Source organism: Amblyraja radiata, chromosome 1 (genome assembly GCF_010909765.2).
Source record: "Amblyraja radiata isolate CabotCenter1 chromosome 1, sAmbRad1.1.pri, whole genome shotgun sequence".
NCBI lineage: Eukaryota > Metazoa > Chordata > Chondrichthyes > Rajiformes > Rajidae > Amblyraja > Amblyraja radiata.
Window position 1 is genome coordinate 24984589 of NC_045956.1, and position 20306 is coordinate 25004894.

The 20306-nt window shown below is 43.1% G+C and overlaps 1 protein-coding gene and 1 long non-coding RNA gene across 2 annotated transcripts in view; both read left to right on the forward strand.

The window, feature by feature from the left end:
- The first annotated feature begins 8466 nt into the window (after nucleotides 1-8466).
- On the forward strand, nucleotides 8467-9317 carry LOC116970801. Its single transcript, XR_004411324.1, has 3 exons — nucleotides 8467-8530; nucleotides 8838-8840; nucleotides 9188-9317. It is a non-coding gene; the product is annotated as an uncharacterized LOC116970801 (long non-coding RNA).
- Nucleotides 9318-9787: 470 nt separating this feature from the next.
- The window catches only part of LOC116971830 (probable ATP-dependent RNA helicase DDX60), an 82697-nt gene continuing 72178 nt past the window's right edge, over nucleotides 9788-20306 (forward strand). The window contains exons 1-6 of the mRNA XM_033018966.1: nucleotides 9788-10111; nucleotides 11094-11163; nucleotides 13607-13796; nucleotides 14920-15273; nucleotides 16755-16868; nucleotides 17066-17224. Of these exons, the coding sequence (XP_032874857.1) occupies nucleotides 9892-10111; nucleotides 11094-11163; nucleotides 13607-13796; nucleotides 14920-15273; nucleotides 16755-16868; nucleotides 17066-17224 (1107 nt within the window). The 5' untranslated portion in view covers nucleotides 9788-9891. The remainder of the gene's footprint in view (nucleotides 10112-11093; nucleotides 11164-13606; nucleotides 13797-14919; nucleotides 15274-16754; nucleotides 16869-17065; nucleotides 17225-20306) is intronic.

A 20306-nucleotide genomic window follows, 5' to 3' on the forward strand; every position in this document is an offset into this window, starting at 1 on the left:
GATTGCTCTTCTTTAAGGGGCCTTTTGTAACAGTCATTAATTAACTATTTCTCCCTGCACAGGATTAGATCTAAAATAGCCTGTTTCCCAGTCAGTTCCCCAATATGATGATCTGGAAATATATCTTATATTAATTCCAGGAATTTATTCTTAACATTATTAGTTTCAACTTGAATTGCCCAGTCAATACATAACCATGGCCCAAAACACTCTGTCTCCAAGTATCCCTCTTAATATTTGAAGACATTTTGGGATCAAGAAGGTGGTGTTCAATCTTTTGAAGAGCATTACATTGGGACCATCTCCAGTACCTGATGGGATCTATCACAAGTTATTGATAGAGGCGGGAGAGGAGATTGCTAGGGCCTTGACAAAGATCTTTGTATCCACTCTCGGCCTTTGGTGAGGTGCTAGAGGAATGCAGAGTTGCTACAGTTGTTCCATTCTTTAAGAAGGTCAATCGGAATGATCCGGGAAATAACAGGCCATTGAGTTTTACAATTAGTGGTAGGGAAGTTATTGCAGATTCTTAAGGATAGGGTTTACTCGCATTTGGAAGTTAATGGACTAATTCGTGATAGTTAGCATGGCTTTGTATGGGGCAGATCATAGGTGATCAGTAAGGGTAGGATAGTGGATGATTTAGTAAGACATCTGACAAGTCCCCCTATGGTAGGCTGACCCAGAAGCTTAAGATGCATAGTGATTATGTAACTTGGATGCAGAACTGGGTCACTCATATGAGAGAGAGCGTAGTAGTGGAGTGGTGTATTTTTGGCTAGAGATATGTGACCAGTGATGTTCTGCAGGAATCAGAGCTAGCACTTTGCACTCACTGTTTGTGATTTAAGAAAATAATTTGGATGTAATGTGGACTGGTTAGAAAGAATGCAGATAACACCAAAATTGTAAATGGTAAGTTTGCAGATGACACAAAGATTGAGGAAGCCTATCAAAGGATAGAGCGGGATAAAGATCAGTTACAGATATGAGCGTAGAAATGGCAGAGGGAGTTTAATCAGGGCAAGGGTGAGGTGTTGTACTTTGGTAGTACATATATATGTAAAGGAAAAGCATACAGTTAATGGCAGGACCCTGAACTGCATTGATGCTTAAAGGGATCTTGGGAGTCCAAGTCCATAGTTTAGTTTAATTTAATTTATTATTGTCACATGTACCAAGGTACATTGAAAAACTTTTTGTTGTGTGCTAAGCAGTCAATGAAAAGACTCTGCCGTACATGGTTGCAATCAAGCCATCCACAGTGTGCAGATACAGGATAAATACTATAGCATGGCTCCCTGAAAGTAGCAACACAAGTGGGTCGATAGAGTGGTGAAGAAAGCATACAGTGTGCGCACCTTCATCATTTAGGGCATTGTGCATAAGAGTCAGGAAGTCATGTTGCAGCTGTATAAAACTTTGGGTAGGCAGCATTGAGAGCAGTTTTGGTTGTCCCATTACAGGAAAGCTGGGGCGCCTTTAGAGGTGGTGCAAAACAGGTTAAGCAGGATGCTGTCTGGATTAGAAGGTGTTAGCTATGAGGAGAGGTTGTATTCTCTGGCTCCTGAGGTGAGACATGACAAAAATATATAAAATGAAGAGCAGCATAGTTGAGGGAGAGTCAGAACCTATATCCTGGGGTGGAAAAGTCAAATACTGTAGGGCATTTGGATTAGGTAGGGAAAGTTTAAAGGAGATATATAGGGCAAGTTTTATACACAGAGTTGGTATAACTCTCTGCCAGAAGTAGTGGTTGAAGCAGATGCAATAGTGGGAGTTAAGAGGCTTTTAGATAGGCAGAGAATGGAGGGATATGATCATGTACAGGCAGAAATTTTAGACAAAAATAGTAACCAGTGGAACTTCATTCTTTTGATAGATTGCAGCTTGAAATGGAAATGAGAAGCAATTTCTTTTTAAGTGAATAATTTGTGTTAATTTTATTTGAAGGGGTGGAGCATTTTTGCATATTATAGTTCATTTGCCAAATCTTACCCTACTTGATCGATGTTCCTTTGGAGTTTCCTTATGTGTGTTCATAATGTACTTTCTTCCTGGCCAGCAGCACACGTAGCAAACATACCTTTATTGCCTTTAAACATACATATTAACTGTACGATTCTAACCTCAACAGTAATCCCAGTAACATTCACACCATCTTGTCATACTGAAAAAATATTTGTTTTCTAAAAGATTTGTTATCTACGATGATTATTTTGGCTAACTGAAATTGTTTTTCTTTCTGGAAAGGAGGGCCATGAATCGTAATTCACCATTCCGAATAAAGCACAAATTATTTATCAAATAAATGGAAAGTGATGCTGCAAAAGTCTAATCTATTTGATGTACTATAGGTAAATAATTGTTTGGATTTTTACATGGAATATACTGAATTCAGAAAGCTAGCCAAGACTATAAAAGAGGATAGTAAAAGCTTCTTTAGGCATGTGTAGAGAAAAAAATTAGTGAAGACCAAAGTTGGACCCTTCAAGACTGAAAAAGGTGAATTTATTATGGGGAACAAGGAAATGGCAGATGAGTTGAACAGGTACTTTGGATCTATCTTCACAAAGGAGGAAACAAACAATCTTCCTGATATAGTAGTGGCCAGAGGATCTGGGGTGACGGAAGGACTGAAGGAAATCCACATTAGGCAGGAAATGGTGTTGGGTAGACTGATGGGACTAAAGGTTGATAAATCCCCAGGTCCTGATGGTCTGCATCTCAGGGTACTTAAGGAAGTGGCTCTAGAAATCGTCGTGATAATTTTCCAATGTTCTATAGATTCAGGATCAGTTCCTGTGGATTGGAGGGTAGCTAATGTTATCCCACTTTTTAAGAAAGGCGGGAGAGAAAACAGGGAATTATAGACCAGTTAGCCTGAAGATTATAAAAGATGAAATAGCGGCACATTTGGATAGCAGTAACAGGATCAGTCCGAGTCAGCATGGATATACAAAGGGGAAATCATGCTTGACTAATCTTCTGGAATTTTTTGAGGATGTAACTAGGAAAATGGACAAGGGCAAGCCAGTGGATGCAGTGTACCTGGACGTTCAGAAAGCAAGGTCCCACAGGAGATTATTGGGCAAAATTAGGGCACATGGTACTGGGGGTAGAGTGCTGCCATGGATAGAAAATTGGTTGGAAGACAGGAAACAAAGAGTAAGGGTTAACGGGTCCCTTTCAGGATGGCAGGCAGTGACTGGTGGGGTACCGCAAGGCTCGGTCCTGGGACCGCAGCTATTTACAATATACATCAATGATTTAGATGAAGGGATTCAAAGTACCATTAGCAAATTTGCAGATGACACAAAGCCATGTGGCAGTGTGAACTGTGATGAGGATGCTATGATAATGCAGGGTGACTTGGACAGGTTGGGTGAGTGGGCAGATGCATGGCAGGTGCAGTTTAATGTGGATAAATGTGAGGTTATCCACTTTGGTAGCAAAAACAGGAAGGCAGATTACTATCTAAATGGTGTCAAGTTGGGAAATAGGGAGGTACAACAGGATCTGGGGTCCTTGTTCATCAGTCAATGAAAGTAAGCATGCAGGTACAGCAGGCAGTGAAGAAAACAAATGGTATGTTGGCCTTTATAACAAGAGGAGTTGAGTGTAGGAGCAAAGAAGTCCTTCTGTAGTTGCATAGGGCCCTAGTGAGACCACACCTGGAGTATTGTGTGCAGTTTTGGTCACCTAATTTGAGGAAGGACATTCTTGCTATTGAGGGAGTGCAGTGTAGGTTTACAAGGTTAATTCCCGGGATGGTGGGACTGTCATATGCCGAGAGAATGGAGCAGTTGGGCTTGTATACTCTGGAGTTTAGAAGGATGAGAGGTTATCTTATTGAAACATATAAGATTATTAAGGGTTTGGACATGCTAGAGGCAGGAAACATGTTCCCGATGTTGGGGGAGTCCAGAACCAGGGGCCACAGTTTAAGAATAAGGGGTAAGCCATTTAGAACGGAGACGAGGAAACACTTTTTCTCACAGAGAGTTGTGAGTCTGTGGAATTCTCTGCCTCAGAGGGCGGTGGAGGCCGGTTCTCTGGATACTTTCAAGAGAGAGCTAGATAGGGCTCTTAAAGATAGCGGAGTCAGGGGATATTGGGAGAAGGCAGGAACGGGGTACTGACTGGGGATGATCAGCCATGATCACATTGAATGGCGATGCTGGCTCAAGGGCCGAATGGCCTACTCCTGCACCTATTGTCGATTGTCTATTCAGTTTAAGATTTAAAATGAGCTAGAGTAGTCCATCCAGTCTTTGAGAATTTCGTACTGATCATTGAGATTGTGACTGATCTGTCTTTTTAACTCATAGAAACAAAGTACTGCAGATGTTGGAAAATACACAAAAGCACACAATGTGCTGGAGTAACTCAGCAGGTCAGGCATCATCTCTGGAGAACATGGATAGGTGACGTTTTGTGTCGAGATCCATCTTCAGATTGTTGGGTGAGAAGAACATTTGAAAAAGAGAGGCTGGACAAAGTGTGGCAGGTAATAGGTCGACACTGGCGAGGGGGGGTTTCTGATAGACAGATGGTTGGAATAAAGGCTAGAGATAAGAAAAGTAAGGGGGGGGGGGTGGGGGCCGGTTAGAGATACCTAAAATTGGAGATTTTGTTTATAGTTGACTTCCCACATTATCTGGACTACACTTCCTCCCAACCTGCCTCTTGCAAAGATACAATTCCCTACTCTCAATTCCTCCGTCTCTGCTGCATCTGCTCTCAAGATGAGACATTCCATTCTAGGATATCCGAGGTCCTTTTTCTTCAGTAAACGTGGCTTTTCCCCTTCTATCATACACGGATCCCTCATCCGCTTCTCCTCTATGTCCCGTAGTCCTGCTCTTGCTCCACCTACCTCCGACAGAACAAAGATAGAGTCCATCTGGTCCTCGCTATTCACCCACCAGCCTCTGCATCCAACACATCATCCTCCAACATTTCTATAACCTCCAAAGTGATCCCAACAAGAGTCACGGTTTCTCTCCGCAAGTCCTTGTTTGACTCCTCCTTTACACCCAAACCACCCCCTCCCCAGGTACTTTCCTCTGCAACTGCAGGAGACGTGACACCTATCCCTAAACCTCCTCCCTCTCCTCCATCCAGGGACTCCAGCAGTCCTTTCAGGATAGACAGATGTTCATGTACAACTCCTCTAGCCTCATCTACTGCATCCGGTATTTGCGATGTGGCCTTCAGTACATCAGTGAGACAAAGCGTAGACTTGGCGATCATTTTGCTCTGTCCCCCAGTGCTTACTGCATATCCCAGTTGCTAACCATTTTACCTCCCCCTCCCAGTCCCGCACTAACCTTTCTGTCCTGGGCCTCCCCCATTGTCAATTTGAGGTCACATGCAAACTATGGGAACAGCACTTCTTCTTCCGCTTGGGTAGCTCACAACCCAACGGTGTGAATGTTGAATTCTCCAATTTTTGGTAACCTCAAGCTAACCCCCCCTCCCCTTTTCTCTCCCACACCCCCCCCTCCCCCCCCCCTCTTTTCCACTCCTCACTCCTACCTATTTCTTCTCTCCCCCACCCCTGCTGCTTTCCTCGCCTGGCTTCACAATCAGCAACTCTTCAAACCTGTCTTACACCTACTGTTCTTAGCCACGTTTGTGCCAACCATATATCTGTCAAAAACCATCTTGGTCCTTTTACCAGCCGTGCTTTGCCCTTTTCCAGCTTTCTTCTCTCCCTCTATCTCCCTCCGCCCCCCCCCCCCCCCCTACATAGATGCTGCCGAACTAACCTGCTGAGTTACTCCAGCACTGTGTTCTCTTGTCTTTTTAAAATCTATTTGTTCAGCTTGATCTCGATGTTATATAATTATCTTGGCTAGCTGAAATTGTTTTCTTTCTGGAAAAAAAAGGCCACGAATCTCAATTCTCCATTCGGGAAAAGCACACATTATTTTTCAAAAAATTGGAAAGCGATATTGCAAAAGAATGTTTAAGAAGGAACTGCAGATGCTGGAAAATTGAAGGTAGACAAAAATGCTGGAGAAACTCAGCGGGTGCGGCAGCATCTATGGAGCAAAGGAAATAGGCGACGTTTCAGGGTCGAGAGTTTCTTCAGGCTAATGTGAGGGTGGGGGGCGGGAAGAAGAACGGAAGAGACGGTGACAGTGGGCTGGGGGAGAGCTGGGGAGGGGAGGAGAAAGCAGGGACAACCTGAAATTGGAGAAGTCAATGTTCATACCGCTGGGGTGTAAATTGCCCAAGTGAAATATGAGGTGCTGCTCCTCCAATTTACGGTGGGCCTCACTTTGGCCATGGAGGAGGCCCAGGACAGAAAGGGCGGATTCAGAATGGGAGAGGGAGTTGAAGTGCTGAGCCACCGGGAGATCAGGTTGGTTATTGCGAACCAAGCAGAGTTGTTGGGCGAAGCGGTCGCCAAGCCTACGCTTGGTCTCACCGATGTAGAGCAGCTGACACCTAGAGCTGCGGATGCAATAGATGAGGTTGGAGGAGGCACAGGTGAACCTCTTCTGCACCTGAAAAGACTGCTTGGGTCCTTGAATGGAGACAAGGGGGAAGGTAAAGCGACAAATATAGCATAATAATAATAATAATAATAATCATATCTTTTATTGTCATTGCACATCAGTGCAATGAGATTTGGTAAGCAGCTTCCAACCGATGTCAAAAAAATAAAAAATAAAAATAAACGGTGCGACGTGACCATCTGAGGGAGACAGTCCAGGGGGGATGGGGGGCACTCAGCAGGGCCGATTCAGAGCTACTATAGCTCTGGGAATGAAGCTGTTTCTGAGTCTGGAGGTTCGGGTGTAGAAGGCCTTGTAACGTCTGCCGGAGGGAAGTAGTTCGAACAGTCCGTTACAAGGGTGTGAGGAGTCTTTGTGAATTCTGACGGCCTTCCTGAGGGACCGTGTGTGGTAGATGCCCTCCAAGGTTGGTAGCTGTGTCCCAATAATCCTCTGCGCTCTGTGGACGACGCGCTGAAGAGCTCTCCTCTCCGCCTCCGTGCAGCTGAGATACCACACAGAGATGCCATACGTTAATATGCTCTCTGTGGTGCAGTGGTCGAAGGTTGTCAGCAGCTGTTGGGGCAGGCCAGTCTTTTTTAATGTCCTCAGGAAGAACAATCGTTGCTGTGCCTTCTTGACCAGCGCAGCGGTGTTGGTGGACCATGTGAGGTCCTCTGAAATGTGAGTGCCCAGAAACTTAAAGCTGGACACTCTCTCCACACTGTCCCCGTAGATGGAGATTGGGGCGTATTCTCCATTATGGGACCTCCTGACGTCAATAATCAGCTCCTTGGTCTTGAAGGTGTTTAGTGACAAGTTGTTACGTGAGCACCAATCCGCCAGGTTCTGCACCTCCGCTCTGTATTTTGTTTCATCACCGTTGGTGATCAGCCCAATCACTGTTGTGTCGTCTGCAAACTACACGATGGTGTTGGTGTCGAATGCAGGAACACAGTCGTGAGTAGCATTTCCTGCGGTTGCAAGGGAAAGTGCCAGGAGACGGGGTGGTTTGGATGGGAAGGGACAAATTGACAAGGGGGTTACAGAGGGATCGGTCTCTGCGGAAAGCAGACGGGAGGAGATGGGAAGATGTGGCCAGTGGTGGGATCTCGTTGGAGGTGGAGAAAATGTCGGAGGATTATTTGTTGTATGTGACGGCTGGTCGGGTGTAAGGGGGACTCTGCCCTTGTTACGAGTGGGGGGATGGGGAGTGAGAGCAGAGTCGCGGGGTATAGAAGAGAAACTGGTGAGAGCCTCATCTATAGTAGAAGACGGGATTCCCCATTCCCTGAAGAATGAGGACATCTCCGATGCCCTGGTTTGAAACACCTCATCCTGGGTGCAGATGCGGCGTAGATGGAGGAATTGGGAGTACAGGATGGAGTCCTTACAGGAAGCAGGGTGGGAAGAAATGTAGTCCAGATAGCCATGGGAGTCAGTGGGTTTATAGTAGATGTCGGTCAGTAGTCTATCGCCTGCGATGGAGATAGTGAGGTCTAGAAATGGTAGGGAAGTGTCGGAAATGGTCCAGGTGTATTTGGGTGCCGGATGGAAGTTAGTGGTGAAATGGATGAAGTCAGTGAGATGTGTATGGGTGCAGGAGGTAGCACCAATGCAGTCGTCGATGTAGCGGAGGTAGAGTTTGGTGATAGGGCCATGGTATGCATCGGACAAAAATTGTTCGATGTACCCGACAAAGAGGCAGGCATAGCTTGGGCCCATGCATGTGCCCATAGCTACGCCTTGTATTTGGAGGAAATGGGAGGAGTCAAATGAAAAGTTGTTCAGGGTAAGGACCAGCTCCGCTAGGCGGAGGAGAGTATCAGTAGACAGGGATTGGTTGGTTCTGCGGTCGAGGAAGAAATGGAGGGCTTTAAGAATGGGTAAGTAGTCCATCCAGTCCTTGAGGATCTGTACTGTTCAGTGAAATTGTGATTGATATATTTTTAATTTTCTTCATCTTGATCTCGATTTACTCCAGCAATTAGTGTCCTCCTCTTGTCTTTTTAACTCTATGTGTTCAATATCTAGTTGTTTAAGATGGAACTGCAGATGCTGGAACAATCGAAGGTAGACATAAATGCTGGAGAAACTCAACGGGTGAGGCAGCATCTATGGAGCGAAGGAATGGGTGACGTTTCGGGTCGAGACCCTTCTCGACCCAAAACGTCACCCATTGCAAATATCTAGAGTATTTAACAAGTACTGTAGCAATAATTGTTGGATTTTTACATGCAATATTCAGAATTCGGTTTAAGAGTTTAAGTGAGCAAGGTTCTTTTAGTAGCTCATCCAGTACTTGTGGATATGGTAATGTTGAGTAAGATTGTGATTGGTCTTTTTAATTCTGTTATTCTTGATCTCGATTTACTATAATTATCTTGTCTAGCTGAATCTGTTTTATTTCCAGAATGGAGGGCCACGAATCTCCATTCGGGAAATTACACACATTATTTATCAAAAAATTGGAAAGCGATATTGCAAATATCTGGAGTATTTAACAAGTACAGTAGCAATAATTGTTTTGGGATTTTTATGCAATATTCAGAATTCGGCTCATGATTTTAAATGAGCTAGCTTCTTCAAGTAGTCCATCCAGTCCTTGAGGATTCTGAACTGTTCAGTGAAATTGATATATTTTTAATTCTCTTCATCTTGATTTCGATTTACTCCAGCAATTAGTGTCCTCCTCTCGTCTTTTTAACTCTATGTACTCACCTAGTGTCCTCCTCTTGTCTTTTTAACTCTATGTATTAACATAGTGTCCTCCTCTTGCTTTTTAACTCTATGTACTCACCTAGTGTCCTCCTCTGAAGAAGGGTTTCGGCCCGAAACGTCGCCTATTTCCTTCGCTCCATAGATGCTGCTGCACCCGCTGGGGTTCTCCAGCATTTTTGTGTACCTTCGATCTTCCAGCATCTGCAGTTCCTTCTTGAACACTAGTGTCCAAAGATCTTATAGCTCCTCTGTAATCTTTGCTAGTGTCCTCCTCTTGTCTTTTTAACTGTGTGTTCACCTGGATTTCAATCTGCTAGGTGGTGATTATCTTGGGCTGGCTGAGAGTGTTTTATTTTGGGAAAGGAAGTGCCACGAATCTGAATTCTCCAATTCGGCGAGGAGGGCACAGAAATCTTGTGCGTGGGAAGAAAAAGAAACAGAAAGTGATAGTGCAGATTTAGTTGTTGCTGCTTTTATTTGAAGGGGAAAGGCAGGGCTGGTTGCAGGGACGTTTGAAGGTGGAGTCAGTGCAGTTGCTGGGCGGCTCCACGTAGCCGCGCTCTCTCTGTCTCCCTGTCTGTCTGTCTGTCTCGGTGCGACACGGAGGTTGAGCCTGAGCTCACAGTGACCCGACCCCATTGACTAACCTGAGCGGCGAGCGATGGCTTCAGGAGACGCCGAGGCCCTGGAAGGCAGCAGCGGCTTCAGCAGCGACTCGGAGTCGGAGGGCGAGAGCTCGTTGCTGGAGGAGGACGACGACGACAACGATGAGCCCGAGGAGGTTTTCTCCGACCTGTCGGAAGATGAGCTGGACGAGGCGGAGGGCGCCGAGCTGCCCGAGTCAGGCCAGGGCCCGGGGGACGAGGCCAAGCTGCCGCCGGGTAAGAGGCTCGGACAGGCCGGGACAGGCCAGGCCAGCGGCCCCTGCACAGGACAGGCTCCTGCAGACAGGCCAAAACACACAAAATGGAGGGGTGGGGCCTACACACACACAACGAAAGCTGGAGTAACTCATTCAGCGGCGCAGGGCAGCGTCTCTGGTGGGTGGGGGTGTGACCTTTCATTGAAACATCTTCTCCTCCTTCTCTCCAGAGATGCTGCCATGCCCGGCTGAGTTACTCCATCATTTGTGTGTGTCTCGGCCCGGGGCCCGCTGGTGGTAGGAGGAGGAGGAGGAGGCCCGGTTTGTAGGGTATGGGCGAACCGACGGGCTCATCGGCACCATTTTAATCTCCTCTCCCTCTCTCTCCCCCCCCCCCTTCTCCATCTCTCTCTCTCTCCCTCCCCCCTTCCCCTCCTCTCTCCCTCCCCCCTTCCCCTCCTCTCTCCTTCCCACCCTCCTCCCCCCCTCCTCTCTCCTTCCCCCCTCCCCTCCTCTCTTCTTCCCCTTCTCTCTTCTTCCCCTCCTCTCTGCCCCCCCTCCTCTCTCCTATCCCCCTCTCTTTCTCTCTTCCCCCCTCTCTTTCTCCCCCCCCCCTTCTCTCTCTCCCCCTTCTCTCTCTCCCCCCTCCCCTTCTCTCTCCCCCCTCCCCTTCTCTCTTCCCCCCCTCCCCTTCTCTCTCCCCCCCTCCCCTTCCCCTCCCCCCCCTCCCCTCCCCTTCTCTCTCCCCCCCCTCCCCTTCTCTCTCTCCACCCCCTCCCCTTCTCTCTCCCCCCCCCCCCTTCTCTCTCCCCCCCCTCCCCTCCCCTTCCCCCCCCTCCCCTCCCCTCCCCCCCCTCCCCTTCCCTTCTCTCTCCCCCCCTCCCCTTCTCTCTCTCCACCCCCCTCCCCTTCTCTCTCCCCCCCCCCCCTTCTCTCTCCCCCCCCCCCCCCTTCGCTCCCCCCCCCCTCCTTCTCTCTCCCCCACCCCCTCCCATCTGCAGATCTGCAAAAGCACCTGAGGTTTCTCAAAGGAATGTCCAGCATTTTAGTCAACAAACTTTCCAGGGCCGAGTGAGTAACCGGCTTATATGTTTCTATATATAAAAAAAACTAGAACTGCAGGATTGCGATGTGGATTTAAAAAAATGTTTTTTTAATAAAAATAAAATAAAAATGGCGATTGCCTCTCCCTGTAACAGCAGAATTAAAATTATTCAGTTTCATCAAGTCACTAAAATGGAATCTGTTCTTCAAACTGCTTCTCACATCCGGCGGTGAAACCTTGCTGCAGCGAGATGGAGATAGCACATGGTATCGACGGGCGGAAGTTGCCCTCTTTTGCAAAATTGTTTTGTCAAAAACAAATAAACGTCATCCCAAAATACGATTGTTTTATAAACTGAGTTAACTGGTTGCTCTTCCCAACAGAACCATTTGATTTAAAAAAAATATTTTAAAGCGTCTCACTGTTGTTGCATCGGTTCTTTGCCTTGGAAGATTATTTCTACCTCTGCTAGCTCTAAAAAAACCTCAAAGCCTTTGTTTAAGAAGATAGACACAAAATGCTGGTGTAATCCAGCAGGACAGGCAGCATTTTTGGAGAGAAGGAATGGGTGACATTTCAGGTGGAGACCCTTCTTCCAACCTTTGTTTACACTGCCCTTTTGAGGAAAGTCGTTCCAAAGACTTGGGAACCTCCAAGATGGAAAAATATACTTTTGTCTTAAATGAATAACTTTCCACAGCCATCCTAAATTAAAGCAAACAAAAATCATAACCTGTCCAGCCTTTCCTCTTACACAATTTATCTGTGGTATCTATCAGTCCAGTAAACCTTCCCAACTACTTTTAGTGAAGTTAGATTTTGCTTAATTAGTGAGACCTTATTTTCAATTTGTAGTCTTATCAATCACTTTACATAACTGACACTTAACTTTGCTCTTATTAATTTCCTTCTACATTAAACAATAAGATTCTGGTAGCTTCTGTTATTACTTGCTGTGGTCTTCTGCAAATTGTGTTCAAGGGCACTTGGATCCTCCTGTCACAAAGCTCCACAGCTTTGCTTTTTAAATAATTTTACATTTTTTGATGTCAATTTCTTATTTTCCTGTGTTATAATCAATTTGCCACTCATTTAATTAATGTCCTTAGGAATTTCTGAGTGTGTTCACAATTTACTACCTCCTTGGCTATCAGCATATTTAGCAACCCTTGATGCCCTTGAAATCATTCATATAAATCATTTATTACATCTTGTCAAGAAAAATATATTTTAAATTTATTTTGTTACCTACAACAATTATCTTGAGCTAGCTGAGATTGTTTTATTTCTGGATAGGAGGGCTGTGTGTCCCAATTCTCCATTTGGGAAAAGACAAATATTTATCAAATATTTTAGTGGTAATGCAAATATCTAGACCCTTTGAAAAGTACAGTAAGTAAAATAGATACTAAAATCATTTGGATTTCTACATTAAATATGCTGGATTCAGTTGAATATTTTAAGTACCGGTAAGTAAGGTGCTTCAGTCGTCCACCCAGTGCCTTGAGGATGTTGTATTGTTCAGTGAGATTGTGACTGATCTCTTATTAACCCAATTTATACATCATCCTAATCTCTGTTTGAATGATATCCATCAATCCCATATGCAAAATCTGATCAAGCCGTAACAGCATTTTCAGAAGAGACTTGTGGATTTTATGTAGAAATAATATTTCCTGTGTAGTCTCTGTGACCCTTTGCGCAAGGTTTTTTGCTTAGACACCAATTTTCTGGCAAGTTATAGTTCCATGTCAAGTTGTGTAATCATCTTGAACACCTTGCGTCCTTCTATGGTTGTATGTTTGGAGATCTGCATGCTAGGTCTGCAACCTGTGCTAATAAATTTAATTATTTTAACCGTGGTATTTATTGCAGAGCCTGCACTGTACCCTGTCGAAGGATAATACATCTGACGTGCCAAAAACTGAACCAAGTTTTCTTAAATGTTGTCTTCCAGAGCTCCGTGCGGCTGCTTATGCATGGTTACATTTTGCCATTTAAGAAACTGAGTTATCATCCAATATGGATGATCCTAATCTGTCTTGTAATGAACTCCATCTGTCACCATTTTGGGTGACATGATTTTCTGTCAGTGTACTGTTGCAGCATTGTGTTTCTCATTTACATTTCTGCAGTTATCTTAGTGATACCCCTAATCACGTCCTGCTAATTCTGTAATGCACGAGTTAGCCCATCCCACCTCCTACTTCTGCCTTAATTTCCTACTTGTCAGTAGGTTGCCTTCAAGTAATTTATAATGGGGTTTTTTAATGTATGTTTTCTGGAATCTTACTGAATTTCTTCTGAGACTCAATGCAACATCCTTGTTCAGTTATCTACAGTATTCATTACCCGTCAAATTTTAATGAAGTTCTTTTTGATCAGTTTGTGTTTGTTCTTGTGCTTTGTCGTGTTCTTGGTGGAGTTAAAGTTTTGCCTTCGTAATGCTGTTTATTACGTTTCTTGCAGGTGTGCCAGCTTGCTGCATGATTCAGTAGAGTCTGAATTTTTTGTAATCGATGGGGATTCATTAATGGTTCAACATGTACTAAATAACAACTTTTATGAAGGGCAGAATTTGCACTTTTTCTATTCGGTGGAAGCATTTTTATTTGACATCACTCAAAAAGGAGCAAAATATGTCATTGTGTTCTTCAAGGTATGTGGATATCCTGATTATGCTTGAAGTTGTGCATGGTCTTATGCTAAAATTGTCTGAAATTAGCTGCCTGGGGAGGCGGTGGAGGCAGGAACAGTAACAACATTTAACAGCTGCTTGGAAGGAGCAAGGCCTAAAGGTGTATGAAATTATTGCAGGTGAGTGGGATTAATATGGATGGGTATGATGGTCAGTATAGATGGGATGCGCTGGAAAGCTCTGACTAAATTTTCATTGTTATCCTTGATAAATTTGTTGCGATTATAGAGACGGGGATTGTTCTCAAAACACAACAATGGTGTAAAGAATTATGTTTGGGAAAGGGACGTGCATTATTATACCACTCCCATCATATATTCATACATATTATGAGTACATAATTAAATGCAGAAGGTAAGCTGCAATCTTTACAGTCAATTATACAGCATAGCAATGGGCATTTGGTCCAATGTAACAGTACCTGTCCAGATGCCTCCGAACGGTTGTTACTGTTCCTGCCTCCATTGCCAACTCTGGCAGCTCATTCCAGAGGCCAATTACTCTGTGTGAAAAAATGTGCTCCAGAGATCATCTTTAAATCTCCTCCCTCTTGTCTTAAACCTATGCCCTCTAGTTTTAGATATCCTATTCGGGGAAACAAAATGGCTATCAGCATCTCACATAATATTACATACTTCTATCATATCACCTCAACCAACTTTGCTCCTGGTAAGACAGGCCCGGCCTATCCCATCATTCCTTATAACTTGAGCCTTTGATTGCAAACAACATCCGTAGTAATTTCATTGTCATTTATGGAACTTTTATTTTATAAAATGAATTGCCATGTTGGCCGAAGTGTCAATGTTAAACTTACTTTATTGCACGAGCTTGTATTATCTTTAGAAATGTGCTAAATAAATATGAGGATTCTTTTATCTTGACAATGTTTTGTCCTGTAAACTGTTGGCAATAAAAGGTCCGCAAAAGAAATCAAAGCCAGAAATGTTATTCAATTAGCAACATTGTCTAAATTTTAGAGATTTATATCAAGCAATTTTAAATCTAAAATTTGTATATATTGCTTATACGTTAATAAATTCAGTGGGACACAATAAATATAGACTTTTTTTTCTATTTACAGGATGCTGAGAGTATGTGGCTTGGGAACTCCTATCTTCTTTCATTGCGAAGTGCATTGATTCTTCATCTTAAGAAGAACACCGAGATCCCAGTGTACACCGAATTCACAAATTGCTTTTCGTTAAAATGGCAAGCCTTTGTGCAGGAAAATTATCCATATTTCATATTGATCAGTGATGAAGCATTCAAGTTAGCTGGCAATAAGGGCATGTCCAGCTACTTGATGAAGATCTTCATTTTTCACACACTAGGAAATAAAATAAATGTTGCAATGACTTCTGGCATGCATTCGGATATTCGCAGGGTATATGGATACTACATTAACAGTAAAATGGTTTTTACAAGATGCAAAAAGGTGATAAATTGTCTTCACATTCCTCTTACTATATTTCATTAGTTTCAATTAGCTTTCCGTTTTTTTGGGGTTTAATTTATTTTCCTCTTTCTCCCTATGCCACTCACTTTACAAGCCTCTGCCAGTTCTACTCATTCGCCGTCCAGTATGAGGCAATATGGTCTCTTATTTGGAGCCCAATTTCTTGCTCTCCTCAGTCAACAGATGTTGAAAGGTGACAGCCTGAACAAAAAATTTATGGATTTTAAATTGGCTAGCTCAGTTCAGTCCTAAAGGTTAATATTTTTTTTTAGTTATTAAAGGCCAGCAGATTTGTAGATGCTGTGATGCAGACTGCATGGTTTGTGCATGACTTGCCATCTTTAGTACTTGTCGCATATGGATGTACTTGGCCATCTATCTGGTAGAGCCAGGTAAGTTATTTCAGTAATGAGAAGTAATTTGGAAATTACTTTCATCCCCGGCAGTCTGTATAATCTTTATGATGTGCTATTAATGCGTTTCATAAAGTCCAAAGATTTTTTATGGCATTTTCAAATCATCTTTTCTGAAGTAATATTACTTAATCATTTTCTACGTGGTGATACAGTCAACCCTCGATATTACAGACCACTTTATAACAGATAGTGGTTATAGTGGACGGGCCATTCCCACAGCAGTCTTTAACTAGCAGTCTTTAAGAACACAGGCTGCTAGTTACACGGGGTGATTATTGAAATTGACAAGCAATTGCTTCGATCAACACCTGTGCAATGTTACCCCAGTAAACAAAGTAACAACCAAGTTTTAGTATTTTTAGCTAGCAATAACCATCATGCATTTTTAGCTGTTAAAAAAAAAAAAAAAGTATTTGAAAACATCTTAGTGTTTCACGGATTGTTCACTAGGTAGTTGGAGCGGAACCCTACTTGATTTTAGCGATTAATCGTCAAATACTGACACCGTTTCTCTCCACCCTCCCCCCACACCCCATGGTCTATTATAACGAGGGTTATCTGCAATCCAAAACTCTATTTCAAATATTCCATTCTTTGACTATTTGGGGCTTTCATGATTTCAATAATTTAATCCAAATTTAGTGTGAAATTGATCCTTCACTAATTAACCTACTAGATAATTCTAGATAGACCTATATATGTAGACTTTTCTCAATGTCTATTGATTATTTCACTGCATGTCATTTATATCTTTTATATTTTTCATTTCTTCATGTTAAAATATATTGACAATCAGTTTATAAAATAATTACTGTTTTCATGAGCTATGTATTTATATCTCATCAGCAATGACTAGCGAATCATTGGATTGCTGTGGGGCCTTGGTTTAGATATTTTGATAATTTCTGCATGGTCTCTAGATACCGTCTCTAAAGTTTGGAACATGTGAAAAGCCTGGCAGAAATGCCACCCGTTTCCATTGAAAATGGAACTGCTTGCATATAAGATCTCATTATTTGATATTGGTTGCTTGCTCATTTTTAGATCCACAAAGATTTGGAAACTGTTCATCAGGCTATTGTGTCATTTCTGTCTCGAAATCGCACCAATGGGCTCACTCTTGGAGATGATCAAAACGGCTTGAGTGTTGCAAAAGAGGTAGTGACCCTTTTTCTAAAGTTTTGGTAAATATTTAATAGAAAATGTTCAGGTTAGTGTTAAATTAATGATTCATCCTAAAGTTAGAATTTGAAAATTAAATCCATGTCTTTAAAATATAAAGATGATAAATATTTTTCCACCATTGTTTAATTTTTCATACTTAAAATTTTGACCAAAATATTCTACATTTTTAGGTGCAACAAGACATTGCTCAGCTGCAGTGTCTGTGTCCAGATGGGTTGGATATAAGAAGTTCTGTTTGCGTTGTTTCTTGTTCAGTGGCACTGAAGTGCCACATGCACATGTTGAAATGCAAAGAAAATCATAATGGAGCTGAAACTGCAAACGCCAAGGTAAGTTGCCATTTTACGCATCGGTTTCCTTCAGTCATTGCAGCAGGTTTAAAATGGCTTGTCAGTACATTAACTTCATGCTCCAGGGATGCAATGAGCTGCAGAATCTGGAATCTGCTGGAGGACGTCAGAGGGCCAGTCAACATCTTGGGATGTACTTGGATCTCCCAAGAACAGAGCCACGGGTACAAAACTTCAATTGAACACTAAACAGAGCTGCCAAGTAGTACGGATTTTCCATATTTTGTACGGAAATGCGATTAGAATACGGATATACGGTTTTGTGTTGAATATGGATTTTAAATACGGAGTTCAGTTCAATCTAAAGAAGGGTCTCGACTAGAAACGTCACCAATCCCTTCTCCAGGTTGCCTGTCCCACTCCAAGTTTAAACAGAGCGCTGTCAGTTTAACGCGTGGGAATTTAAATGAAGAACTGTCGGCTACAGCGCTATGGGTTCTAAAAAATAGCGCTACAGCTGAAACTATGGGCTTTAAACATAGCTCTATGGCCACAGCACTATGCGTCACAGACTGTACAGGAAAACTCTCATATAACAATGAGTCTTTGGAATTCTCTTTCACTGGTAGTTGAGCCTTTGATTATTTTTCAGGCAATAGTTGAATTCTGGATAAGCCTAGTGGTGAAAGGTTACCAGTGGGATTGACAGTTACATTGGGATTGGCCCTGATTTTACAGAACTGTGGATGGGCTCAAGAAGGAGAGACGGAGGGGTGGAGAGAGGGAGAGGGGAGGGAGTGAGGAAGGGAATAATAGTGGGAGGGAGAAAAAAAGGAAGGAGGAAGAGGGAGGGAGGGTGGGTGGGAGAGGGAAAAGGTGGGAGGGAGAGGGAGGATTCCAAAATGGCTTCTACATCATCATCTGGTGCTAAAAGCAGGAAGCAACCGTTCAAACAGCAGTATACAAAGAAATGGCAATGAATGCACTATCAAGTAAGGTGCGTAGAAGACATGTCAATTGGTAGCAAAGTTATGCATTCTTGTACTCTTACATGGGTATGACTGCACATAAAATAACATTTTTTTTTCAGCAATATGACACTGCCTAAAAATACTGATTTCCTCAGCAAAATACTGATTTTCAGGAACTAGAATACTGAAATGCTCTGACAAAACTTGGCAGCTCTGAGTAAAAGGTTAATAAAATTCTTCCATAAATAAAATGGATAACATTTAATGTGGAAAAAGATGAGTCATTAAAATTGGTTGGAGGATGATTGATGTTTTGACTTAATGGTGTAGGCTATTTTTTGCAATGATTTCGGATCCTAACTCAGAAATTATATCTGATCTTCGCTAGGTGGAGGTCCAAGGCCCTTTTAGGCTTCCCATCTTTCGATACTTTTCAGGATCGATATCTCGTATTTGGATAGTGATGAGAAAATGATTCTTTAGAAATATAGAAAATAGGTGCAGGAGTAGGCCATTCGGCCCCTCGAGCCATTCAATGTGATCATGGTTGATCATCCACAATCAGCCTTCTCCCCATATCCCTTGATTCCACTAGCCCTAAGAGCTCTTTTGAATGCATCCAGTGAATCGGCCTCCGCTGCCTTCTGAGGCAGAGAATTTGACAAATTCACAACTCTGGGTGAAAAAGTTTTTCCTCATCTCAGTTCTAAAGGGCCTACCCCTTATTCTTAAACTATGACCCCTGGTTCTGGACTTCCCCAACATTGGGAACATGTTTCCTGCAACTAGCTTGTCTATTCCCTTAATTTTATTTATTTATAAGATCCCCTCTCATTCTTCTAATTTCCAGTGAATACAAGTTCATTCTTTCATCATATGATAGTCCTGCCATCCCGGGAATTAACCTTGTGAACCTACACTGCACTCCCTCAATAGAAGGAATGTCCTTCCTCAAATTAGGAGACCAAAACTGAACCCAATACTCCAGGTGTGTTCTCACCAGGGCCCTGTACAACTGCAGAAAATCCATGCTGACGGACCGATCCTGTTACTGCTATCCAAATGCGCTGCTATTACATCTTTAATAATTGACTCCAGAATCTTCCCCACCACCGATGTCAGGCTAACTAGTCTATAATTCCCTGTTTTCTCTACCTCCTCTCTTAAAAAGTGGGATATAACATTAGCTACCCTCCAATCCACAGGAATTGATCTAGAATCTATAGATCACTGGAAAATGATCACCAATGCAGCCACGATTTCTGGAGCCACCTCCTTGAGTACCCTGGGATGCAGACCACCAGGCCCTGGAGATTTATCAGCCTTCAGCCCCCTCAGTCTACCCATCACCATTTCCTGACTAATGTGAATTTCCTTCAGTTCCTCCGTCACCCTAGATCCTCTGTCCCCTAGTACATCTGGAAGATTGTTTGTGTCTTCCTTAGTGAAGACAGAACCAAAGTACCTATTCAACTCGTCTGCCATTTACTTGTTCCCCATAATAAATGCACATGTTTCTGTCTTCATGGGACCCACATTTGTCTTAACTAATCTTTTCTTCTTCACATACCTAAAGAAGCTTTTACTATCCTCCTTTATATTCTTGCCTAGCTTACCTTCATCTTTTCTCCCCGTATTGCCTTTTTAGTTACCTTCTGGTGTTTCTTTAAAAGTTTCCCTATCCTCTGGCTTAGTTTTGTAGGTTAACTAAGGCTTAGTTTCTTACATAGGTTAAGAAAAGGTTGGAATAAACAAACGGTGAATATGATCAATGGATGGTGCACGTCAAAATTGCTTTGGGGATTGCATGAAATGTAACAGGAAACACTACTATTGAGGAGTTTTTGAGCTGCATATGCATAAGATGAGCTGTTTTCAGGTTTACATCAGTTGCTACGGTGAACTTGCAAATTTTCACACAGACATGCATGGTACATTGAGCAAATGCAATGTGCAGATAACAGTGGAGCAGGTGTTAGAGCTTTTGCCACTGTCAGAAACCGGGGTGCGATCCTGAACTTTGGTGTTGTCTGTGTGGATTTTCCACGTCCTTCCTGTGTTACGTTGCTTTCCTTTGGGTGATCCCATCCAAGTGCAGTTTAGTAGGTTAATTGGACTTGGTAAATCGCTCCTGGTGTGCAGGCAGTGGA